Consider the following 27,440-nt stretch of genomic DNA (forward strand, 5'->3'; position numbering starts at 1 on the left):
TATTGCTTTATTTATTAGTTATATTTTTATGAGTTGACATAAGATCACAAGATAGCTTAAAGTTCTGTGAGAAATTTCTCAAAATAAATGCACCACAATAAAGGTTTTTCACCTGTCTTAAAAGATTGTAAATTCAGTAGATTGGAATTGTTTTTAGACTATTTTAAAGTTAGTAAACTAATGTCACTTTTTTTTTTTTTCTTAGTATTAAGTTTTTTATTTTTTTAATTTTAAAATCTTTAATTCTTACATGTGTTCCCAAACATGAACCCCCCTCCCACCTCCCTCCCCATAACATCTCTGTGGGTCATCCCCAAATGTCACTTTGATTCATATTATCAGTATAAACAATTAATTTAATGAGATATTGGTGTTAATTCAGATTGTGATTTAGCCTGTGTTTTTATTTAATCTTTTTCCTCATTAGGGTATCATTTATTATGTTACAACCTCTTCTAAACTAGAAGAATGGCTAGCTAATGAGACGATGCAGGAAGGACTGCGTCTGTGTGCCGATCGAAATTATGTTGATGTGGATCCAACATTTAATCCAAACATTGATGAAGACTATGACCATCGACTGGCAGGCATATCCAGGGAGAGTTTCTGTGTGATTTACCTCAGCTGGATAGAGTACTGCTCTTCCCGAAGAGCAAAGGTGGGTGATTTACCTCAGCTGGATAGAATGCAGCTTTTCCCAGAGAGCAAAGGTGGGTGATTTACCTCAGCTGGATAGAGTGCAGCTCTTCCCAGAGAGCAAAGGTGGGTGGTTTACCTCAGCTGGATTGAGTGCAGCTCTTCCTGAAGAGCAAAGGTGGGTGATTTACCTCAGCTGGGTAGAGTATAGCTCTTTCCAAAGAGGAAAGAATACCTCTATTTGTTATTATGTCAGTTTTTCTAGATTTTCTCCTTTAAACTATCTGCATAAGAGGACTTGTGTGGTTCATAATGGTTGGGCCAAACCAGCTCTATCAAAGCAGATTAGCAGGAGAAGCCTCCCTCGTTCTTTGACCTGCAGTGTCACAGTCTCACTGTCTGAATAGCACCGCCTCTACCTGTGCATACACATACATATAGGTTGTAGATTACATGTAGAGCCTTCTTAAAGACTGCATTTTGGAGCACCTCCAGCCCCAAGTCCCCAAACATACATACCAGACTTATGGATAATTAATATCTTTGTCCCAAATCCAAAGTCTACTACTATTACTAAGTCACTTAAGTCGTGTCCGACTCTGTGCGACCCCATAGACGGCAGCCCACCAAGCTCGCCTGTCCCTGGGATTCTCAAAGCAATAACGCTGGAGTGGGTTGCCATTTCCTTCTCCAATGTATGAAAATGAAAAGCGAAAGTGAAGTCGCTCAGTTGTGTCTGACCCTCAGCGACCCCGTGGACTGCAGCCTTCCAGGCTCCTCCGTCCATGGGATTTTCCTGGCAAGAGTACTGGAGTGGGGTGCCATTGCCTTCTCCAAAGTCTAGACCAGTGCTAATACAATCTTCCACAATGATGGGAACATTCTGTGTTGTTCCAGTATCGTAACTACTAACCCCTCACATACGGTGGATTATGAGACACTTGAAATGTAGTCGGTATGACTAAGGAAATGAATTTTTAAGTTTTATTTAATTTTAATTGATTTAAATTTAACAACTCATATAGGATAATGACTACCATACTAGACAGTATTCATCTAGATTAGTGACTTTAAAATGTTAACATGGATAAAAATGATATAGGAATGAGTAAAAACACAGGTTCCTGGGCCTTGCCTGTGAGATTCTAATTCTGTAAGTCTAGGCTGGGAACCCAAAATCTGTATCATGCTGGGTGATTGTACTTTCAGTTCAGTTCAGTCACTCAGTCATGTCCAACTCTGTGCAACCCCATGAATCGCAGCACTCCAGGCCTCCCTGTCCATCATCAACTCCTGGAACTCACATCCATCGAGTCAGTGATGCCATCCAGCCATCTCATCCTCTGTCGTCCCCTTCTCCTCCTGCCCCCAATCCCTCCCAGCATCAGAGTCTTTTCCAATGAGTCAACTCTTCGCATGAGGTGGCCAAAATACTGGAGTTTCAGCTTCAGCATCATTCCTTCCAAAGAAATCCCAGGGCTGATATCCTTCAGAATGGACTGGTTAGATCTTCTTGCAGTGCAAGGGACTCTCAAGAGTCTTCTCCAACACCATTTTAGGTGGTTCCTAATCCATACTTCAGAACAACTTGTCTTACCCTAAAGGAAGGATGAGTTGTAGACTTCTCCAACTACTGTTTTGCTGCTGGGCCTCATGGCTCTTTGGCAGTGTTGCTCCTGATTAGACCCCATGTACAATAACCACAGTACCAAGGCCTGTGATCCCAAAAGCTAACCCCTCTATCACTATTGCTTCCCAAGCAGAAGTCTTGTGTAGTTGAACCTTTGGTATCCTGTGTACAGGTTTATTCTGTATCATGGAGCATAGGGAGCCAGTTTGACAACCAGTGCCTGTATTGTGGTCTGGGATGTACACACTGATGGACTTTTAAGTGTGATACCTTGTTTAGGCCTACTTTTACAGCTACTCAATTAGAGTACGGCATGCCATCATATCAGCCTGTTTCTCTTCACTTCATCAATAAGAAAGGGAGCATCCTATAATTCCCCTCCAAACAGTGACCTTTGAGCTTTTATATTGGATGCACAGTAGATACTGAGCAGAGTAGCATATTTTTAAAGAAGGACCAAGGAATAGAATAAAATAACCTCATAAGAGTTCAGAAAAAGGGTCAGTGGACAATGTCTGGAAATAGAGGACCTCAAAGCTTGCCATCTCTTCTTTCAAACACATAACATTTGTGGGTTTTTTTTTTTTTTTTTTCCATAAATGAAATATACCTAAAATGCTTTGCATGCTACTCTCAAATCCTTGGACTTATTTCTTGGGGCAACAGGGGACAGGGAGTGATCATATTATTCAAATAGCCTTTCTCTGGCTTAGACTGTATTGGTTACTTTTGTTTACCTGTGGTTGTCTAGGCTAGGAGCTCATTGTCTTCCCACTCAGAAACAGGCTCCATTCTTTCTAAATTTAAGGAATACATAAACTCTTAGAGATTATTGCTGAGGTCATAGATATATAATAGCTCAAGGAAGTCATTCTCTTAATTCCTAATAAATCATATTCAAAAGGTTTGCCTCCAAACGTAGGTATCTCCAGTCTCTTCGGAGAGCTTTCTGTCCCTAGGTCATTATGGCTTATAGTCTACTCTTGTAGTCCCCTTTAGAAGAAAATTGTCAGGAAAGATAATTCCTTCATGCTCCCATTTTTTTTAAGTTGAACAATATTATCCCTACCTCCTTAGAACCATGCATTCTGTTTTCTGAGTCATCATGCCCGGAAGAGCCTCTTCACAGGGACGTTAATTAAAGCAGAAAGGTTTGCTGACTCTAGATTGTTGTACCCTCACTTGAATGTTAATAAAGTTGCCTTCAGACGTTCTCCCCCCATAGTTTTCCTTCCAAGATAGTTTTCTAAGTTGCATGTTGTACAAAAATAAAAACTCATTCTTTGCACCTTCTCTCATTATATGTATTCTTGGAGGAAATAATCTTTCATACGATAGCTGTACCTGTCTTCTAAAGAGCTTGAAACAATGTTTTTGTAAGTGTGGCCCTGGATTAACTGCATTAAAGCCACCTGGAACACTAGACTCAGAGAAGGCGATGGCACCCCTCTCCAGTACTCTTGCCTGGAAAATCCCATGGATGGAGGAGCCCGGTAGGCTGCAGTCCATGGGGTCGCGAAGAGTTGGACATGACTTCACTTTCACTTTAGTGCATTGGAGAAGGAAATGGCAACCCACTCCAGTGTTCTTGCCTGGAGAATTCCAGGGACTGGGGAGCCTGGTGGGCTGCCGTCTATGGGGTCGCACAGAGTCAGACACGACTGAAGCGACTTAGCAGCAGCAGCAGCAGCAGCAGCAGAACACTAGACTGCAAGGACTTCTCAGCTTGACTTTGCTTCCTGCTTCTTAAATGACCGTAGTTTTCTTTCACCTTTGTTAGTGTTAGCAACCAGTCTGAGAATTTCTAATTCAGTTGAGGATATAAGACACATGCCTTCTCCAGCCATAACAAAATAGAGCTACTATGGTCTAACCAATTTTTTTTTTCTTTTGAGTACGTTAGCAACGCGGCTACACTTCCTCTGGCTTGCATTGTTTCTGATGAGATGTCTGTAGTCATTCTTATCTTTGCTGTTCTGTACAAATAATAAAGGCGCACCTCAGAGATACGGCAGGTTTCATTCCAGACAACCACAATAAAGTAAATATCACAGTAAAACAAGTCACACAAATTGTTTGGTTTCCCAAACAGTTGTGAATATTATGTTTACATTTTACTAAGTGCCCTTTTAGGCTATTTGCATCAGATGACCAGTATCTTGGACATGTGATGCAAACGGCCAACTCATTGTAAAAAATCCCTGATGCTGGGAAACATTGAGAGCAGAAGAGGGTGGTCAGAGGATGAGACGGCTGGATGGAATTACCAAGGCAGTGGACGTGAACTGGGCAAACTTCAGGGGATGGTGAGGGACAGGGATGCCTGGCATGCTTCAGTCCATGGGGTCACAAAGAGTTGAACACAACTGGGCGACTGAACAACAACATATCAAGTGTGTGATTATATTATGTAAAAAATGTAATGATGTACATTACTTAATTTAAAAATACTTTATTCCTTAAAAAATGCTGGTCATCATCTGAGCCTTCAGCAAATCACAGTCTTTTTGCTGGTGGACAGTTTGAAATATTTTGAGAATTACCAAAATGTGACCCAGGGACATAAAGTGAGCAAGTGCTATTAGAAAAAAATGGTGCCAGTAGACTTGCTTGAAACAAGGTTGCCAGAAACCTTCAGATTAAAAGAAAAAAAAAGGTATCTGCAAAGCACGATAAAGCAAAGTGCAGTAAAACACCATATACTGGTATGTGTCACGTAACAATGTGGGGTTTTTTTCCCCCCACTAGCTCATTTTTAAGATTTTTCTCTTCATCACTAGTTTAAGCAGTTTATGCTGTTTTCTTCATGTTTCTTGTTCTTGGAACTCATTGAGCTGCTTGAATCCCTAGGTGTGTATCATTTTCATCAGATTTGGGAATATTTCAGTTATTGTTTTCTCGAAATGTTTTTCTGTTTTCCTCCTTCCCTTTGTGGGGGAACTCCAATTACATTTATATTGGGCTGCCTTAAGTTATTCTACCCACTCCAGTATTCTTGCCTGGAGAATCCTATGGACAGAGGAGCCTGGTGGGCTACAGTTCATGGGGTCGCAAAGAGTTGGACACGACTGAGCGACTTAACTAACTAAAGTTGTTCTGTGAGTGCTGATGCTCTGTGGTTTCTTTTTTTCAGTCTTTATGTTTAATTTTGTGTAATTTCTGTTGATATATTTAGATCATTTATTTTTTTCTTCTGCATTAATATCATTAATCTCATCCAGTGTATTTTTTCTATTCTCAGACAGTGCATTATTTTTTAATCTCCGGAGGTTTAATTTGGGTTTTTATATAGACCTTCCATGTCTCTACTCAGCACCCTGTCATTCCTCTGTCTTTTTGAATGTATAGAATACAGTTACAATAACTCTGTCAATATCCTTGCTCACGAATTCTGACATCTGTATCATTTCTGGGTCAATTTTGATTGACTGGTTGATTATTTTTCTAATTGTGGGTTCTATCTTCCTGCTACTTTTGCATGCCTGACAATTTTTGATCGAGTGCTAGACTTTGTGAACTTTGCCTTGATGAGGCTGGATATTTTTGTATTCCTATGAATATTTTTCTCTTTAAGTTTTTTTTTTTAAATGTAGACCATTTTTTAAGTCTCTATTGAACTTGTTACAATATTGCTTATGTTTTATGTTTTAGTTTTGTGGCCATGAGGCATGTGGGATCTCAGCTCCCAGACCAGGGATTGAACCCTGACCCCCTGCATTAGAAGGCAAAGTCTTAACCACTGGGCCACCAGGAAAGTCCCTAAATATAATTTTTTTAATCTTTAAAAATTTATTTGGTGGCACTGGGTCTTCATTGCTGCACATGGGCTTTCTCTAATTGCGGCAAGTGGAGGCTACTCTCTAGTTATAGTGCACAGGTTTCTCATTGTGCTGCCTTCTTCTATTGCAGAGCACAGACTAGGGTGCAGAGGTTCAGTTGTTGCAACTCCAGGGCACGCCGGCTCAGTTGTGGCTCATGGGCTTAGTTGCCCCACAACATGTGGGATCGTCCCAGACCAGGGATCATACTAATGTCCCTGTTTGCTACTTTGGCAGACGGAGTCTCAACCATTGAACCACCAAGGAAGCCGCCTGTAAATATTTTTGAACTTTGTTCTGTGACGATTAAATTCCTTGGGGACAATTTGATCTTTTCAGGGTTTACTTTCAAGCTTTCTTAGGAGGGACCAAAGCAGCCTTTAGTCTGGGGCAATTTTTTTTCCCATTACTGAGACAGTATTCTTTTGAGCACTGTAGCTAATCACAGAACTTTCCATTCTTTTCTGCATTTTTCTGTTGGTTTTTCCCTTGGGCTTGGCTCATGTGCTTATAAGTAATCTGCTGAACTCAAAAAAGGGACCTTCCGCCGGTCTCCAGAGCTTGCTCCCTGTGTAGCTATCTCCTTCTTGGCACTGTGCCCTGCAAAACTCTAGCTACCTTGACCTTCCCAGACTTCTTCCCAACCTGGAGGTTGCTAGGCTCCTGCATTCCTCTTCTTCATACCATGGCCTGGAAATGCTTATAGGGCCACCTCATTTGTTTCCCAGAGATTAGTATCCAGTGTCTCAATATATTTTTTTCTTGGTCATTTCAGGTGTACGGGTGTTGTTGTTTGGTTGCTAAGTCCTGTCCAACTCTTTGCAACGCCATGGACTGCAGCACGCCAGTCTCCTCTGTCCTCCACTATCTCTTGCTCAGATTCATGTCCATTGAGTCGGTGATGCTATCTAACCATCTCATCTTCTGCCGCCCCCTTCTCCTATTGCCTTCAATCTTTCCCAGCTTCAGGATCTTTTTTTTTAAGTTATTTATTTTTTACTGAAGGATAATTGCTTCACAGAATTTTTTTGTTTTCTGACAAACCTCAACATGAATCAGCCATAGGTATATGTATATCCCCTCCCTCCCATCTCCCTCCCCATCCCACCCCTCTAGGTTGATACAGAGCCCCTGTTTGAGTTTCCTGAGCCACACAGCAAATTCCTGTTGACTATCTATTTTACATAGGGTAATGTTACTGGTGTTCCATATGTCTCACTCTCTCCTTCCCTCTTCTCATGTCCGTAAGTCTATTCTCTGTGTCTATTTCTCCACTGTTGCCCTGTAAATAAATTCTTCAGTGCCATTTATCTGGATTCCGTATATATCCATTAGAATATATAGAAAATATATATATATATATGTTTATATTTTATCTATGTATAAATATATAGATATTTATTTATCTTTCTCTTTCTGACTTACTTCACTCTGTATAGTAGGTTCTAGGTTCATCCACCTCATTAGAACTGACTCAAGTGCGTTTCTTTTTATGGCTGAGTAATATTCCATTGTGTGTATGTACCACAGCTTCTTTATCCATTCATCTGTTGATGGACGTCTAGGTTGCTTCCATTTTCTAGCTATTATAAATAGTGCTGCAACGATCAATGGGATACATGTGTATTTTTCAATTTTGGTTTCCTCAGGTTATATGCCTAGGAGTGGGATTGCTGGTTCATATGGTGGTTTTATTCCTAGTTTTTTAAGGAGTCTCCATACCGTCTTCCATAGTGGCTGTATCAATTTACATTCCCACCAACAGTGCAAAAGCGTTCCCTTTACTCCACACCTGCATCATTTATTGTTTGTAGACTTTCTGATGATGGCCATTTCATGTGTTTGTTAGTCATCTGTATTTCTTCGGAGAAATGTCTGTTAAGGTCTTTTTCCCACTTTTTGATTGGGTTGTTTGTTTTTCTGATACTGAGTTGTATGAGCTGCTTGTATATTATGGCAATTAATCCTTTGTCAGTTGTTTCATTTGCTATTATTTTCTCCCATTCTGAGGAGAAAATAATGTCTTTTCACCTTGCTTAGTTTCCTTTGCTGTGCAAAAGCTTTTAAGTTTAATCAGGTCCCACTTGTTTACTTTTGTTTTTATTTCTGTTACTCTAGGAGGTGGATCATAGAGGATCTTGCTTTGATTTATGTCATCAAGTGTTCTGCCTATGTTTTCCTCTAAGAGTTTTATAGTTTCTGGTCTTACATTTAGGTCTTTAATCCATTTTAAGTTTATCTTTGTATAAGGTGTTAGGAAGTGTTCTAATTTCATTCTTTTACGTATAGCTGTCCTGTTTTCCCAGCAGCATTTTATTGAAGAGGCTGTCTTTGCCCCATTGTATATTCTTGCCTCCTTTGTCAAAAATAAGGTACCCATAGTTGCATGGGTTTATTTCTGGGCTTTCTATCTTATTTCATTGGTCTATATCTGTTTTTGTGCCAGTGCCAAACTGTCTTGATGACTGTAGCTTTGTATTATCTGAAGTCAGGAAGGTTGATTCCTCCAGCTCCATTCTTCTTTCTCAGGACTGCTTTGGCTATTCGGGGTCTTTCGTGTTTCCATATGAATTGTGAAATTTTTTGTTCTAGTTCTGTGAAAAATGCCATTGGTAATTTGATAGGGATCACATTGAATCTGTAGATTGCTTTTGGTAGTATAGTCATTTTCACAATATTGATTCTTCCTACCCAGGAACATGGAATATCCCTCCATCTGTTTATGTCATCATTGATTTCTTTCATTGCTGCTGCTACTGCTAAGTCGCTTCAGTCGTGTCCGACTCTGTGCGACCCCATAGACGGCAGCCCATGAGGCTCCCCTGTCCCTGGGATTCTCCAGGCAAGAACACTGGAGTGGGTTGCCATTTCCTTCTCCAATGCATGAAAGTGAAAAGTGAAAGTGAAGTCACTCAGTCATGTCTGATTTCTTTCATTAATGTCTTATAATTTTCTGCGTACAGTTCTTTTGTCTTCTTAGGTAAGTTTATCCCTAGGTATTTAACTTTTTTGTTGTTGCAATGGTGAATGAGATTGATTCCTTAATTTCTCTTTCTGATTTTTCGTTGTTAGTATATAGAAATGCAAGTGATTTCTGTGTATTGAGTTTGTATCCTGCCACTTTGCTAAATTCACTGATTAGCTCTAGTAATTTTCTGATACTATCTTTAGGATTTTCTATGTACAGTATCGTGTCATCTGCAGACAGTGAGAACTTTACTTTTTCTTTCCCGATCTGGATTCCTTTTATTTCTTATTCTTCTCTGCTGTAGCTGGGACTTCCAGCACTTTTGAATAATAGTGGGGAAAGTGGACACCCTTGTCTTCTTCCTGATCCTAGGGAGAATGTTTTCAGTTTTTCACCATTGAGAATAATATTTGCTGTAGGCTTATCATATATGGCCTTTACTATGTTGAGGTAAAGGAGGTCAGTCCTGGATGTTCATTGGAAGGACTGATGCTGAAGCTGAAACTCCAATGCTTTGGCCACCTCATGCGAAGAGTTGACTCATTGGAAAAGACCTTGATGCTGGGAGGGATTGGGGACAGGAGGAGAAGGGGCGACAGAGGATGAGATGGCTGGATGGCATCACCAACTTGATGGACGTGAGTTTGGGTGAACTCTGGGAGTTGGTGATGGACAGGGAGGCCTGGTGTGCTGCGATTCATGGGGTTGGAAAGAGTTGGACACGACTGAGCGACTGAACTGAACTGAACTGATGTTGAGGTAGGTTCCTTCTGTGTCCATTTTTTGAAGAATTTTAATCAAATGGGTACTGAATTTTGTCAAAGGCTTTTTCTGCATCTATTGAGATTATCATATGGTTTTTATCTTTCAATTTGTTAATATGGTGTATCACATTGATTGATCTGCATATGTTGAAGAATCCTTGCATCCCTGGGATAAACCCAACTTGATCGTGGTGTATGAGCTTTTTGATGTGTTGCTGAATTCTGTTTGCTAAAATTTGGTTGAGGATTTTTGCATCTATGTTCATCAGTGATACTGGCCTATAGTTTTCTTTTTTTGTGTTGTCTTTGTCTAGTTTTGGTATCGGGATGATGGTGGCCTCATAGAATGAGTTTGGAAGTGTTCCTTTGTCTGCAGTTGAAGGATAGGCATTAGCTTTTCTCTAAATGTTTGGTAGAATTCTCCTATGAAGCCATCTGGTCCTGGGCTTTTGTTTCTTGGGAGATTTTTGATCACAGCTTCAATTTCAGTGCTTATAACTGGGTTGTTCTTAATTTCTGTTTCTTCCTGGTTCAGTCTTGGAAGCTTGAACTTTTCTAAGAATCTGTCCATTTCTTCCAGGTTATCTATTTTATTGCCATATAGTTGTTCATAATAGTCTCTTATAATCCTTTGTATTTCTACATTGTCTGTTGTAACCTCTCCTTTTTCATTTCTGATTTTGCTGATTTGATTCTTCTCTCTTTTTTTCATGATGAGTCTGGCTAAAGTTTTGTCAATTGTGTTTATTCACTCAAAGAACCAGCTTTTAGTTTTACTAATCTTTACTGTTGTTTCGTTCATTTCTTTTTCATTTATTTCTGCTCAGATCTTTATGATATCTTTCCTTCTGCTAATTTTTGTTCTTCTTTTTCCAGTTTTAGGTGTAAAGTGAGGTTGTCTCTTCGGTTTTTCTTGTTTCTGGAGGTAGGATTGTACCACTATACCCTTCCCTCTTAGAGCTGCTTTCACTGCATCCCATAGGTTTTGAGTTGTCATGTTTTCATTGGCATTTGTTTCTAGAAATATTTTTATTTCCCTTTTGATTTCTTCAGTAACCTGTTGGTTATTTAGAGATGTGTTGTTTAATCTCCATGTGTTTTTGTTTCTTACAGTTTTTTTCTTGTAATTGATAATCTAGTCTCATAACATTGTGGTTGGAAAAGATGCTTGATAGGATTTAAATTTTCTTAAATTTACTGAGATTTGATCTGTGACCCAAGATGTGGTCTATCCTGGAGAATGTTCCTTGTGCACTTGAGAAGATGTATTCTTCTGCATTTGGATGGAATGTCCTGAAGATGTCAATGAGATCCATCTCATCTAATGTATCATTTAAAACTTGTGTTTCTTATTAATTTTCTGTTCTGATGATCTGACCATTGATACGAGTGGGATGTTAAAGTCTCCTACTATTATTGTGTTACTGTCAGTTTCTCCTTTTATGTCTGTTAGTGTTTGTCTTACGTATTGAGGTGCTCCTATATTGGGTGCATAGATATTTACAGTTATGTCTTCCTCTTGGACTGATCCCTCCATCATTTTGTAGTGTCCTTCCATATCTCTTGTAAGCTTTATTTTAAGGTCTGTTTTGTCTGATATGAAGATTGCTACTCCAGCTTTCTTTTGCTTCCCATTTGCATGGAATATATTTTTCCATCCTCTCACTTTCAGTCTATATGTGTCTTTAGGTCTAAAGTGGATTTCTTGAGGACAGCATATAATATGAGTCTTGTTTTTGTATCCATTCAGCCAGTCTGTGTCTTTTGGTTGGAGCATTTAATCTATTTACATTTAAAGTAATTATTGATATATATGTTCCTATTGCCATTTTCATAATTGTTTGGGGTTGATTTTGTAGATCTTTTCTCTTCTCGTGTATTTCTTGGCTGTCTAAGTCCCTTTAACATTTGTTGTAAAGCTAATTTGGTGGTACTGAATTCTCTTAACTTTTGCTTGTCTGAAAAGCTTATTTCTCCATCAGTTTTGAATGAGATCCTTGCCGAGTACAGTAATCTTGGTTGTAGATTTTCCCTTTCAGTACTTTAAATATATCTTGCCATTCTCTTCTGGCCTGCAGTTTCTGCTGAAAGATCAGCTTAAGTGTATGGGGTTTCCCCTGTATGTTACTTGTTGCTTCTCCCTTGCTGCTTATAATTCTTTCTTTGCATTTAGTCTTCGTTAGTTTGATTAGTATGTGTTTTCGTGTGTTTCTCCTTAGGTTTATCCTGTATGAGACTCTTTGCACCTCTTGGACTGGATTGACTATTTTCTTTTCCATGTTGGGGAAATTTTCAACTATAATCTCTTCAGAAATTTTCTCATACTCTTTCTTTTTCTCTTCCTCTCCTTGGACCCCTATAATTCGAATGTTGGTGCGTTTGATATTGTCCCAGAGGTCTCTGAGACTATCCTCAGTTCTTTTCATTCTTTTTACTTTATTCTGCTCTTCAGAAGTTATTTCCACCATATAATCTTCCAGCTCATTGATTCGTTCTTCTGCCTCAGGTATTCTGCTATTGATTCCTTTTAGAGTATTTTTAATTTCCGTAATTGTGTTGTCTCTGTATGTTTATTCTTTAATTCTTCTAGGTCTTTGTTAATTGATTCTTGCATTTTCTCCATTTTGTTTTCAAGGTTTTTGATCATCTTTACTATCATTATTCTGAATTCTTTTTCGATAGTTTGCCTATTTTCTCTTCATTTATTTGGGCTTCTGTGTTTCTGGTTTGTTCCTTCGTTTGTGTAGTATTTCTCTGCCTTTATTTTTTTTTTTTTAACTTACTGTATTTGAGGTCTCCTTTTCTAGGCTTCAAGGAAAGTTGCTTTCCTTGAAGAAAGTTGAATTCTTTCTTCCTTTTGGTTTTTGCCCTCCTGAGGTTGGTCCAGTGGTTTGTGTAGGGTGAGATTTGTGCTGAGTTTTTGTTTGTTTGCTTGTTTTTCCTCTGATGGGCAAGGCTGAGTGAGGTGGTAATCCTGTCTGCTGGTGATTTTGTTTGTATTTTTGTTCTGTTTGTTGCTTAGATGAGGTGTCCTGCACAGGGTGCTATGGGTGATGCTGGTTCTTTTATTCACATGGTTTCATTTATGTTGAGTTCTGTTTGATACTCCCTAGAGTCACTGCTGTCACAGTCCTTTTCCTGGGAGTCACAGTCCACCTTACCTCCCTAGGATGCCCTCTAACACTGTGCTGATCTCTGGACCTGCTGTGGTGGCAGCTCATATTCTAATCTGGTCCTGCTTCTGTGTGTTCTTGCCTCCAATGTCCACAGCTATCAGAACTATTGTGTTTTCTTTTGTGGGAACTCTCAATGACCTCTTATGTCATAGACAACAGTCTGCCTAGTTGACTGTATGGATTTAATCTGCAGCTTGTGCAGCTGGTGGGAAGGTTTTGGGTCTTCTTCCTTAGCCACATTGCCCCTGGATTTCAGTTGTTGTTTTATTTCCACCTCTACATGGGGGTCATCCACTGGAGTTTGTTCCTGAGGCTGCCCTGGAGGACTTGGGTTTGCCCCTGTGAGGTCCAGGTGTGGAGGTGGTGCAGCTGGTTGGGTCACAGGAGTTCTGGCAGCACCAGGTACTCAGGGGATTTGGGACTAGGGCAGCAGGAAATATAGTGCTCTATAAGGGTATGGCAACCACTATTAGTCAGTGAGCGCCAGTATTCTCGCCTGGAGAAATCCCGTCCCTGACAGAGAAGCCTGGCAGGCCACGGTCTACAGGATGGCAAAGAGTTGGACACAGCCAAAGCGACCCTGCATGCATAGATGAAGACATTTCTTGCCTGTGGCAGCTCTGCCCCAGTGAGAGTTGAGTGTGAAGGTGGCACAGCTGCTTGGCGTGCGGGGACCCTGGTGGCGCCAAGTGTGCAGGGACTTGGACTGCCTCTACTGCAGGAGTTATGGCCCTATCAGTCTTTTTTTCTGAGCCTCTGTAGCTGGCGATCAGAAGGCCTTTTTGGCCAGCCTTTCTCCATAGCTTTGCCCATTCAGGCATTTAGAGGGCTCCCTTGCCTGGGGTCCTTCTCTGTTGTTCAGCACATCAGGCACATAGAAAGCACTCCTGGCTGGGGTCCTACTTTGTACATCGGCAGGTCAGGCACTTAAAGGGCCATGTGGGTGGGGTCCTGCTCTGTAATTCAGTGCATCAGGCATTTGATGAGCCAGCCTCTCTATTATTCAACTACCGATGCTGGTGTGTGGGGAGAGAGAGGCTATGGAGATGGCTCCACCTCCTATGCATAACTCAGCTGTATCACCTTGCTTCCATGGATGCCTGGTTTTCCTCCACAGAGATTTCCCACCACAGTCTCCTCCCTCACATCCCTTCAATTCATCTCTCTGCAGTCAGTAGCAGCCCTCACCCTGGGATTGCTCCACAATCCCAGAACTCCAGCTCCCGGCTGATGCACCTTCTAGGGGGCCAGTGTTCCTGTCTGGGGTATGTATGGCTGCGACAAGGACTGTCTGATTACCATTCCATTTAGGCTGCCACAGATCAGCTGTTTCACCCTCGGGCTTGAATGTTTCTCCTCTGACTCAGAATTACCCCATGTGGGGATTGGACCCCTGCTTTGCTTACCCCTCCCACAGAGGGCAGGTCCGGTCCTACTAACTCTCATGTTTTTCCCGCTAGTTCCTTCATTCTACTGAGTTTGCGTGGTTCAATATACTCTTTTCCACTGGTCAGGTTCTCCTGTCTGCTCTCAGCTGGCGTTCTGCATGCACTTCTGTGTCTGAGGGGTATTCCTGATGTACCGTGGAGAGAGATGTACTCCTCGTCCACCTCCTCCTCCACCATCTTGTTCTCCCAGGGTCTTTTTCAGTGAGTCGGCTCTTCACATCAGGTGGCCCAAATATTGGAGCTTCAGCTTTGGCATCAGTGTCTTTATTACTGTATCTTGACCAGTTCCAGAAGCCTGAACTAAGTTAAGAAAAAAAAAATTTTTTTCCCCATAACAGAAGCAGTACATATGCTGAAAATGTACTGCTTCTGTTATGGGGAAAAAAATTTTTTTTTCTTGATTTAGTTGACTGGGTCAGGGAGAGAGGGAGACAGAAAAGAAAGAAATGTAGGATCTCCTTCACAGTTAAAATTAACTAAATTACCCAGGTAATGGTAATTAATTAAACAGTCTATATTAAGCTAGTATCTTAGACAGCTGCCCTTTTCTGTATATGTTAATGGTTTATAAAATCAGATAAATATATAATTGGAAAAGATAGAATAATTAAGCTCATTAAAAGCCTAGACCCATGATTCTTCAATGTTAGCATACATTAGAATGTGATGGGAGTGTGATAGGTGGACCCCACCTCCAGAACTTGACTTAACAGGTCTGAAATGGCTCTGGAATTTGCATTTCTAATAAGTTCCCAGGTGATGCTCTTGTTGTTTCCCAGGATTACACTTTGAGAACCGCTGCATTCGATTGTTTCTCAGTAATTAAGATGCTACCAAGATTCTCTTTAGTATTATGTAAGGTGTACCAGACCACCTGACCTGCCTCTTGAGAAACCTATTTGCAGGTCAGGAAGCAACAGTTAGAACTGGACATGGAACAACAGACTGGTTCCAAATAGGAAAAGGAGTACGTCAAAGCTGTCTATTGTCACCCTGCTTATTTAACTTCTATGCAGAGTACATCATGAGAAACACTGGGCTGGAAGAAGCACAAGCTGGAATCAAGATTGCTGGGAGAAATATCAATAACCTCAGATATGCAGATGACACCACCCTTATGGCAGAAAGTGAAGAGGAACTAAAAAGCCTCTTGATAAAAGTGAAAGAGGAGAGTGAAAAAGTTGGCTTTAAGCTCAACATTCAGAAAACAAAGATCATGGCATCCGGTCCCATCACTTCATGGGAAATAGATGGAGAAACAGTGGAAACAGTGTCAGACTTTATTTTTCTGGGCTCCAAAATCACTGAGGATGGTGACTGCAGCCATGAAATTAAAAGACGCTTACTCCTTGGAAGAAAAGTTATGACCAACCTAGATAGCATATTGAAAAGTAGAGAGATTACTTTGCCAACAAAGGTCCGTCTAGTCAAGGCTATGGTTTTTCTAGTGGTCATGTATGGATGTGAGAGTTGGACTGTGAAGAAAGCTAAGCGCCAAAGAATTGATGCTTTTGAACTGTGGTGTTAGAGAAGGCTCTTGAGAGTCCCTTGGACTGCAAGGAGATCCAACCAGTCCATTCTGAAGGAGATCAGCCCTGGGTGTTCTTTGGAAGGAATGATGCTAAAGCTGAAACTCCAGTACTTTGGCCATCTCATGCGAAGAGTTGACTCATTGGAAAAGACTCTGATGCTGGGAGGGATTGGGGGTAGGAGGAGAAGGGGACGACAGAGGATGAGATGATTGGATGGCATCACTGACTCGATGGATGTGGGTCTGGGTGAACTCCGGGAGTTGGTGATGGACAGGGAGGCCTGGCGTGCTGCAATCATGGGGTCGCAAAGAGTCGGACATGACTGAGCGACTGAACTGAACTGAACTGAAGGTGTACCATTTTGTTTGTGTGTGTGTGTATATATATATAATTATTACATACTTTTATATATAATATATATTTAATAGTCAATAATAAAGGTATGCAACTGTGAAAGAAAAGGTTGAAGGAAAGCAATATTCTATAGACAGCAATTTAATTTCCTTTAATGTGGTTATTGTCGCTGATAGGCTAATGCTGTTGTCACTAATGCTTGCCAGGTTAGGTCAAGAAATAACTAATTAATAAACAATATTATATTTCAGGAGAGGGCAGTATCAGTAATAATGTATATCAGCAAGTACTTTGAGATGTTTAGCTAAGACCCTAACACTCTAATACAGCCAGTTTTTTTCAATATGTTCCAGTATTACTATAAAGCATTAGTTTTATTTAAAGATTCCAAAGAACCTCTTTATACACATTCATACTTCATTTTATGCTGCTTCTTTTCATTAGAACTTATATTTGAGGAGATAGTGAGTATATGCTACTTGAGTTCCTTGTCTTCTCTGATTTTTTGAATAGATTTTTCTGCTTTGTTGAATACTCATATACCATTCTGATAAGTAATATTCTTTTGTTCTTTTTTATTGAGGTATAATTGACATACAACATTAGTTTCAGGTATACAGCATGATGATTTGATATTTGTATATACTGTAAAATGATCATCACAATAGCTCTCATTAACATCCTTCCTCATACAGTTACAGAATTATTTTTTCCTTGTGATGAGAACTTACAAGATGTACTGTCTTAATAACTGTCAAATATGCAGTATAGTATTACTAAACTGGAGTCAACCGTGCTATACCTTACATCTCCATGACTTACTCATTTTATAAGTGGAAATTTGTGCCTTCGACCCCGTTCACCCTGTCCCTTGTTTTCTTTCTCTCTTTTTTCATCTAAAGCCACTGGATGTGGACAAAGACTCATCTCTGGTGACTCTTTGCTATGGACTCTGTGTTCTGGGACGGAGAGCTTTGGGGACTGCATCTCACCATATGTCCAGGTGAGGAAGGTGTTGCTGTTTTCAGAAACAGACTGGGAAGCTCTGTAACCAAAATCTGAAAAATCTGAAATGGTTTTTAATGGAAGCATACTGTGTTAATTTATTACAAATGTTTCTTCAGACATTGTATAGATCTTTTTAGTAAACACAAGTGGTTAAAAGAACTAACTTTTAAAATTCACATGTGTGTAGGCAGCTGCAGATAATGAGAATCTAATAATTTAAGACATTAAAAAATAACTTATAATGTATGATTGGTGTCTTCCCATATACATCTATTTTTCTAACCATTCACTTCCTTTTATTTTTATTTTTCTCCTTTCAGTCTTTGCTCAGAGCATTTATATTCTTAATAAAATGGTACATTAGATTTGGGAACTCTAAATGTAAACTGGATTTCTTGTTGTGAACACCCAGTTGAATTAGAATTAAAAAATGCCACATAACGCTTCTCTGATTACTTCATGTTTTCCATTAGGCCTTCCTTACTTTCAAGTTAGAGAGTCTTTACCTTCTGTTTATGTTCAAGGACTCACTATTATGGTAGTTCATAAACAAGGCTCCAGGGCAAATAGCCTTGACCTTTGTGATTCTGATTCAGGGGTACTGGTATTAGTTCTTGGCGTCTGTATCTTCACAACACTCTCAGATGATTCTGATGCATAACCAGATGTTAGAATGAGTGTAATGGAAGACCTTTGTCAAAATACGTAAACTTTTATCTCCAATCTTAACAGTAATTTAGAGTCATTCCTCTATGGATTGCATGCCCTATTTAAGGGAGATTTCCGTATTTCTTCAATTCGGGACGAATGGATCTTTGCTGACATGGAACTCCTGAGGAAAGTAGTAGTCCCTGGAATTCGTATGTCTATTAAACTTCATCAGGTAAGAGGAGGGAATTTCTAATGCATTACTGGTTTTAATGGTACTTCTTCACTTGACTCCCAAATTATGTTCCTTGGGATCCTTTTGAGAAATACTGATTTGAGACAAAGGAAAACATGATTCTTGACACAATATTAAATCTTAGAAGCCTGAACCTGTGTTTGTAACAGTGAATTTGAATAGTAATAGTAGAGAGTGACCTGGGCATGAACTTGAAGAAAAATACAAGCAGTGGCAAACTGAAAATAAAAGCCTTGGGCCCCTGTAATGGTTTGCTTAGACTTCAGGTGATTGTAATTCATGCCTGTTCTGTGGTAAATGTTAATTGATTCCCAGTGCAATATAACAACATCTCAGAAGTCTTGCAAGTGTTATTATTTAACTATGAGCTTCATTTACCATGTTTTATAGAATAAATGATGGTTAGGACAGAATCAGCCTTAATTAAATAATCCTAGTAAGGTAGTAAAATGAAAATGAGACCCCCAAATGCAAATCTAAAGCCCTGGGCCCCTTTAAGAATATATTTTGAAATTAGGTACTGGCACTTGCTGCCCTTACCATTCCGCCTGACAGCTGTGATGAGATATGAAGATAGCACGTGACAATATTGATCAAATGCACCTGCTGTGCTCGAATGGGGCTGTCTCTCTCTGCCAAACAAGAGGTGGATTGCTCTTCAGATGATTTTACCATGACCTAATGGAATGAAGCTAACACCCGTATTATTTAGGAGCATTACTAATAAAGACTGTAGTATTTAAAAATTTCTATTTTGGGGATGATGGGGAAAAAAATATTTGGGATCAAGGAGAAGAGGGCGGCAGAGGATGAGATGGTTGGATGGCATGACCCACTCAATAGCCATGAACTTGGGCAAACTCCAGGAGGTAGCAAGGGACAGGGAGGCCTGGTGTGCTGCAGTCCGTGGGTCACAGGGTCAGACACTGCTTAGCGACTGAACAGCAGCAACAGAATTGTCCATCATCAGACTGGCTTTAGAGTTTCAAGACAAAATCCAGTGTATTTTAAAGAAAAGGATAATGATTTCATATTTAAATGTTTTTAAAACTTAACAGTTTCTCAGAAGGTATTGTGTTTCTGCTATGTATGAAATACTCTTTTATGTAGCATAATTATCTAATAGCTCCTGACAGACATCTTTAATTCTAAACATCATGACAGGTATTTTATCTCCATCTGGCAGAGAGGAAACTGAGGCACAGACTCTCCGTATTTTCTGATCCCTGTCTATCCCTACAAGTGCTCTTGCCTGGTGCTTCCAGTCCATTTCCTTACATGTATTTTTAGCCTGTGACAATGGTTCTCTACCTTATAATCGGGCCCAACACAGTTGAGTACAACACACTGTCATCATTAGCCGTGACTGACAGCAACAGTGACAGATTGGGAAGGGGTAAGGAGGTGCACATGGGAACCCAAGGCCATGAAGTGCTGAGGGAGGGGAGAAGGTGAGAACACAGGTGCAACCTGGACAAGTTCTGAGATCCCCGTACACCTTGGAGAACAGTGAGATTGACCTGTGAAGTAACAAGCAGCAGCCATTCAGTGAGCATGACTTTGACCAGACAGGGGGTTGCTGGTGAGAGACTCTCAGGCCAGGAAAAGATAGATGTGTAAATAAGTACTGTTCATCTCCAAAGTTCATTTGTACTCAGGAAAATCCACAAAAGGCTTCTATGTTAAAGTATTAAATGGCAACCCACTCCAGTATTCTTGCCTGGAAAATCCCATGAACGGAGGAGCCTAGTTGGCTACTGTCCATGGGGTCGCAAAGAGTCGGACATGACTGAGTGACTTCACTATCTACACATGTATACTACTTCGCATGTGACCTAGCAAGTCCATTCCCACATATTTACCCAAGAGAATGAAAGCATATGTCCACCCAAAGACTTACACGTGTGCATGGCAGTTCTAGTCCCAAGAGCACAAAGCTGCAGATAACTCCAGTGTTCATCAACAGATAGAATATTACATAGCAATAAATATAAATGATCTACTGTTAGATGCCACAGGAAGAATGAATATCAAATATTATACAGAACAAGGGAAGCCAGACGTAAAAAGAGTGCATATTGTATTATTTTATTTAGGTAAAATTTAAAACAGGCCAAACTAATCTGTAGTGACAGAAAGCAGATCAGTGATTGCTTGGGATGTGGGGATTGAATGCCAGAGGGCAGGAAGGAACTTGGAAATGACAGAAATAGTCTATATTTAGACTGTAGCAGTGGTTAATACGGGTTTACACATTTGTCAAAGTGCGTCTGACTGTACTCTTAAAATGGGTGCAATTAAAAAAAAATGGGTACAATTTATTATGTGTAAATTATACCTCAACTGATTGTTTTTTAAAAAGATTCTGTTTCCAGAGAGCTAAATACTTAAAATTTCTGTTAACCTTTGTTTCAGACACAGTCTCTGATAGGGTGCTTTTTAATTTTTAATTCTGCAATCTGTTATATGTTTCACTTTAGAAATTAAAACTGTTATCTGTGTAATATTTAATTTTACAGTGTTCTGTAATGTATCTATCAGTGTTTTCATCCACATAATCACCCACAGCCCAGAGATTTATTTTACTCACAGTTTTGTAGCTGAAGATGAGCCAAAACTCAGAGAAATTAAGTAAATCACCTTTTGATGTGTTCTCTCTTGTCCTCTAATCATTTTGTAAAACAGCTTACTTCCTTATTTTTTTTTTCCCACTAGTCTCTTTAAGGGAGTTTACATGGTTGTTATAGCTAAAATACACCAATTAAAGTCTAGCTTGGTTTACAGGAGATATATAATGAAAATGTTAACAACCTGTGATCTCCTTGAGGACAGTGATAGCGTCTTAGTAATCTTTATATCCTCATTGCTTAGCACAGTACTTGGCAGCCAGTGAATGTTATATGAGTTGCATTGTTTTCAACAAATAATATTTCCTGTGCATCTTCTCATAACTTCTCAAGTGTATTTCTAAAATGCTTCTGAAAACCTTTCCTAGAATTGGAAACATTGTCTCTTTTTTTATTTATTTGAAAACTAATAGAAAACAATGAAAAGTAATCTCCCAAGAGCAAGCATCTTCTGTCATCCCATCCCATCATACAATACTCCAGGAAGCAGTCACTGCCAGTAATTGGATGCCCATCTTTTCTGCTTTCCCCAAGTTCATTCAGGCATTTTCAACTACATTTATACATATTTTCCTTTTTAAAAATGTAATCATGCTGTGTAAATTAATCTGGGTCAAGCTTTTTTCCAGTTAGTATAATGCGGACACCTTTCTAAGTCAGCACCTGTAGAGGCATTTCATTTTTTTTTTTTATGACTAGTTTTCCAGAGTGTAATTTTTACTCTGTTTATTCAGCTCTTTCTCTCTTCATGGACATTCTGCTTGTTTCAAATATTTATCAGTAAAACACTGCTGAATGATGTACATAGAAGTTTACATATTCATTCAACCATTTTAAGCCCAATGAAAATACGTACTTGGACAGGATGGAACATTCTCCGCTTTTGGCATGCCTAATGATTTCAGACTTTGTGTCCATTTTACTGAGAATGTGTTTATTGCTTGTCTCTGCACTTTTATTTTCTATTCAAATAATTGTACAAATACTACTAATCCAAGGATGTCATTTCTTCCTTAAGTGAGTATCTTGCTGAAAGAGAGCATCTTATGTCAGAATGAAAAAATGCTCAAAAAATGTATTCAAGTTCTGGCACTACAATCATATACTAATTTTCTAAACCTCGTTGTTCAGCCACTAAGTCATGTCAGACTCTTTGTGACCCCATGGACTGCAGGCTTCTCTGTCCTTCACTATTGCCTGGAATTTGCTCAAACTTACATCCATTGAGTCAGTTATGTGATCCAACCATCTCATCCTCTGTCACCCCCTTCTCCTCCTGCCCTCAATCTTTCCCAGCTTAAGCCTCTTTGAGCTTCAGTTTCCAAATTTGTAAAATGCTGGCATTATCTGCTCAACCTTCTTGACAACATTGTTTTAAGAGTTAGGTAAGATCATGTGTTGGAGAACTTTGTACACTATGTACCCACATGTACGTGAAGACTTCCGTTATCCTCATGTTGGTGGTCCTCCCGACTTGGAGGTGCATCTTTGGGGATATCACCCTCTTGCTCTCACCGTCTCACCTCCCGATAGCACACACTCCAGTCAGCTGGCCTGAGCACAAATGAGTTACTTTACCTGGGTGTAAAAATGTATCAGCCTCTTAACTATAAATATGAAGGCAGCTAGTATAGTATTTGTGTTTCCTGAATAACATACCATTTCAGAAATTCCAAATTGTGCTATGAATATTGGGGTTTATATCCTGTATCCCCTGTTAGTTTAGGGGTTTCTGAATGGGAAGTGTTGATACATTCCATATATTCCGTTGTTCCATCCAAGCTATCTGCCACACAGTCTTGCATGTGGTAGATATTAAATAACAACTTACCAAGTAAATGAGTAGTTGCTAAGATCAAGAAGACCTAGCTTCTCTAGGACTTAGGACCCTTAATTTGTCCTCCAAGCTCATAGTTTTGAGCCTTATCTTAACTAGATGAGAGGCAGGATAAAAATTGTATATTATTATCATACTAGAGATGAGACTTTAAGTGAAAAGCACCTAGTTAAAAAGAAACATAGTTTAGAGACCTTTTATGTAGCGTTAAAGGTGAGATAATCCTTTAACAGGAAAAAAAAAATGAAGATATGCAAACCAAATTGAATGAGGTAAACAAAATATAGATAAATTGGAAATAAAAATGGTTTAGCTAATAACACTTAGAGGACAGGTAGGGTTGAATTGAGGAATTTGCAGAAGTAGTAGAGCAGTAATGAGCTAATTCCTAATCTGGATAAATTTACGAATCAATCATTTACCTCTGCTAATACTGACACATGCTGATAATGAAATACATAAGCCAGTTTTTAAGACTTGTAATTTAGCAACTAGTTTTACAGAGGCTTTCATTGTCTTGGAAGTCATTCTCTAATTTTCCTAGAAATATAGGTCTATCTTTATCTCTGTCTATAGGACCATTTCACTTCTCCGGATGAATACGATGACCCCACTGTGCTCTACGAAGCCATTGTATCGCACGAGAAGAACCTCGTCATCGCCCACGAAGGGGACCCTGCGTGGCGGAGTGCGGTGCTCGCCAACTCGCCCTCCCTGCTCGCTCTGCGGCACGTCATGGACGATGGCACCAACGAGTACAAGATTATCATGCTCAACAGACGCCACCTGAGCTTCAGGGTCATTAAAGTAAGGCTTGGAGCACCTGTCTGCCTCTGAAAGCAGTGAGACTCAGAGAGCCTCATCCAGACTTCTAAAAGTCATGGAGTTCTTTACAGGAAACAAAAGCATACAGCCGCACCACGTTGACGGTTATTGTTTATAAGCACTTAATAATTTATTTTGTCAGTAACGTACTCTGTCTTCTGAAGTTTCCTCATGTGCCGTGAAGCCTAAAAGCCTTTCCTTATTTCTGTTTTGGCAGTCTCTTGCCTGTTTGGGCAACATCTCTTCTGAAAATGTCAGCCCTGTATTGCTAACATGATTGATTCCTAGGTTGCAAAATAATGCTATAACTTGTACTTGCTAGCTCACTGTAAATGGTTCGTTCTGACCTGTTTTTTTGGTTGGTTTGTTTTGTTGTTTTTTTAAACATCTCAAGACTGTAGGAGGCATAATCTCTGAAATTTTATTTTGATAGTTTGAAATGTTTTACTTGTTTCTTCATCGAATCAACACGCCCCCCCCCCCGACGAAATCACAAATATCCTTTCAACTCTACTTGTTACCTCTCATTTCTGTCAGAAATATCTGTTATCTCAGTTATAGCATTCAGTGCTTCACCAATTTAGAAAACTAAATAGACTACATTTTACTTGGTATTTTTACAAGACAGCAAAGGGAAGAGCTCTGTAGGTGCTTATTATTTAACAACCTAATGACGGTGGGAAGTGGTTCACTCCCATTCAGATGTGACCTACTTATATTTGTTTCCTGCTTTTCACAGCTGGTTATTGTAATATCTTTCATATCCCTCCCACTGCTACCCTTCTATTTATATAAATTTTATTCTTAGCCCCTTAACCTACTTCCTGTGTGTTCTGATTTTCAGGTGAATAAGGAGTGTGTCCGAGGTCTTTGGGCAGGGCAGCAGCAGGAGCTTGTTTTCCTGCGTAACCGTAACCCAGAGAGAGGTAGCATCCAGAATGCCAAGCAAGCGCTGAGAAACATGATAAACTCATCCTGTGATCAACCTATTGGCTACCCTATCTTTGTCTCACCCCTGACAACTTCTTACTCTGACAGCCATGAGCAGCTTAAAGAAATTCTTGGGGGACCCATCAGCTTGGGAAATATCAGAAACTTCGTCGTGTCAACCTGGCACAGGTGAGCCTTGGGGCTGCCTTTTCCAGCAGTGGTGTGTCCTGACCCACCTAATTTGTACCTTGTACATAAGTGTCACCTGGAACGCTTTAGGAAAAATGCAGCTGGCATGGTACAGTAAAAACTCGTTACAGCTGAGCTTTAGGAAGTAGAATCTGAGCATGCATATCTTTAAACTCTTACTAGATAAATCTAACGCACAACTATGGTCAGGAACCACTGCTCTAGCATTTAATAGAATCTTGAATAATTCCCTCTCTAATTGTTTTTAAACTCTACTGCAGCGTTGTTGCTATTAGAATGTGTGGGTCAGCAAACAGGGCAAACTAGAGAAAAAGCAAAGAAACTTGGGCAAGCTGATTCCCTTCTTTTTGAGTTCCATTTGAGCAGTAGGGGGAGCACGCTGTCCATGTTGAAGCTCCTCCTTGCGCAATGCAGAGATACTGCTGCCATTTGAACAAGGAGCACTCAAGTCTCAAATCTGTAATGTCCCCAAGTATGCACATGAATTGTTTCCTCTGCCTTTTGTCTGGTAAATTCTGACGTGTGGTATAGGAACATCATAATTTGATGGGTGATAAAGAAAAATTGCAGATCAAGTGTTGTTCAGATCTTTAAATATCAGAACTTAAGAAAAACGGGACTCGAGCAATGAACTCTAAAACAGGTGCTTTAAAATTCTTCCAGCATTACAGTAAAATTTCACCATTCTAACATCAACCCCTATTCAAACAGGAGGAAAAACACAAACCAGGATAGTGTTCAAAGAAGTTTTGTCTTAAAAAAATAGGTGTTGTGTTGAAATTGCCTTGTTTGCTCAGGACTGAGTAGTTTAATGGGGTGCAGGATTTTCAGTGCCAAACTGAGACAGTTTAAACTTTACACTTTAAAACAAAAGAAGAAAAATTATTACAGCAGCTCTCTTCAGTTTGCTACAGCATAAATTAGATTTAATTTACATCAATTAGGTTCTTGTGGGTTGTATACAGTGGCAAGAATTCTATTTCCAGCTGAGATCTTAATGGAACACGTTATTATGTGCAGTTCTTCATTATGATGTAGGAAAGGTGATAGAGTGTATAAAAGTGAAGTCAGTTAAGAATGGAGTCAGTGAATTTAAGAGGCCAATATGAAAACATAGAAGTCTTTCGCTTCCTGATGTTGATTGCTCCATGAAGACTTTCAAAGGTGAGCATAAGTAGCATTAAATGTTTAGAATATCTAGGGAGAGGAAGAAATAACTATCTTGAAGTGATCTTGGGGGAGTGCCTCCTACCCTGGTGTTTGTTCCTAGGTTAAGGAAAGGTTGTGGAGCCGGATGTAACAGTGGTGGCAATATCGAAGATTCTGATACAGGAGGCGGACCCTCCAGCACCAGTAACAGTGCGACAACTGCCAACGATCCCCACAGCAGTGCATCCCAAGGAAGCACTGGAAACCCAGGCCAGGCACCCGGAGCAGGACTTCATCCGCCCGCCACGTCCCACCCTCCAACCCTAGGTAATCTGAACCAAAATTATGTGTGAGATGTCAGTCCCTCAGCTGTGGGGTTCAGGTAGTATGTGTGTGTAAAGAGGATGACACATTACCTACTTGGAAATATGTAAGCAGAATGTGTTATTTGATTCCCAGTGGGCCGTTATCCTACCTGTCTATATTAATCATTTTATGTATATAAATATATAATATGTAAAAATAGCCTTTCTTTGAAAGTACCATTTTTAAAGGCTAATCATACATAACTAATATAATTTATGTAACTTCTCTCCCATTGAACAATGATTTGATTTCTTCTGAGTATTGTAACTTTGTATATAAATCGTTATATTATAATCTCTTATTCTTTTCTTGGGCTGGAAACTTAAGAAATGAAATCAAATCAAAGTTTGTGTAGATATTTACGACTCATGATATAAAATTCCAAAAATCTTTCTAGACTTTCTTTTTTAAACCAGTTGGTACTCTGACCAGTCGTACATAGGAATGTCCAGCTTTGAGTATCATCGTTCCCAGCTCTGCTCCCTGCTCTCTCAGAGAGACAGGAGAAGGGGGTGGTCTTTAGTTCCATTGTTTTCATTTGCATTGCTGTAATACCTGTGGTTGGACACTTTTGAGTTTATCATCTCTTCTTTCTGGAGTCATATTAAGTCTCTTGCCCTTTTTTCTATTTGGTTATTTTTTTCTTATTTATCTTTAAGATTTTTTTAAAAAATGAATTTATCTTTGTCTGCGCTGGATCTTTGTTGCTCCGTGTGAGCTTTCTCTAGTTGTGGCAAGTGGTAGCTACTTTCCAGTTTGCAGTGCACCTAGAGAAGGCAATGGCACCCCACTCTAGTACTCTTGCCTGGAAAATCCATGGACAGAGGAGCCTGGTAGGCTGCAGTCCATGGGGTCGCTAAGAGTCGGACACGACAGAGCGACTTCACTTTCACTTTTCTCTTTCATGCATTGGAGAAGGAAATGGCAGCCCACTCCAGTGTTCTTGCCTGGAGAATCCCAGAGATGGCGGAGCCTGGTGGGCTGCCACCTATGGGGTCACACAGAGTCGGACACAACTGAAGCGACTTAGCAGCAGCTTCGCATTGCTGTGGCTTCTCTTGTTGCAGAGCAGAGCTCTAGGGTGCGTGGGCTTCAGAGTTGTGACTCAAGGGCTTAGTTGTTCCAGGGCATGTGGGATCTTCCTTGACCAGGGATCAAACCCTTGTCCCCTGCACTGGTAGGAGGATTCTTGAGCACTGGACCACTAGGAAAGTCCATATCTTCTTCCTGTTTATATTTGTATATTCTGGATTGAGCT

The 27,440-nt window shown here is 39.9% G+C and overlaps 1 protein-coding gene across 3 annotated transcripts in view; it reads left to right on the plus strand.

The window, feature by feature from the left end:
* The window catches only part of PCNX1 (pecanex 1), a 177,988-nt gene that overhangs the window by 147,664 nt on the left and 2,884 nt on the right, over positions 1-27,440 (plus strand). For all 3 annotated transcript variants that reach the window (XM_052647207.1, XM_052647205.1, XM_052647206.1), the window contains 6 exons: positions 428-658; positions 17,229-17,329; positions 18,067-18,217; positions 23,279-23,509; positions 24,372-24,646; positions 25,938-26,143. In XM_052647207.1, the coding sequence (XP_052503167.1) occupies positions 428-658; positions 17,229-17,329; positions 18,067-18,217; positions 23,279-23,509; positions 24,372-24,646; positions 25,938-26,143 (1,195 nt within the window). The remainder of the gene's footprint in view (positions 1-427; positions 659-17,228; positions 17,330-18,066; positions 18,218-23,278; positions 23,510-24,371; positions 24,647-25,937; positions 26,144-27,440) is intronic.

The sequence above is a fragment of the Budorcas taxicolor genome, chromosome 10, assembly GCF_023091745.1.
Source record: "Budorcas taxicolor isolate Tak-1 chromosome 10, Takin1.1, whole genome shotgun sequence".
Lineage (NCBI taxonomy): Eukaryota > Metazoa > Chordata > Mammalia > Artiodactyla > Bovidae > Budorcas > Budorcas taxicolor.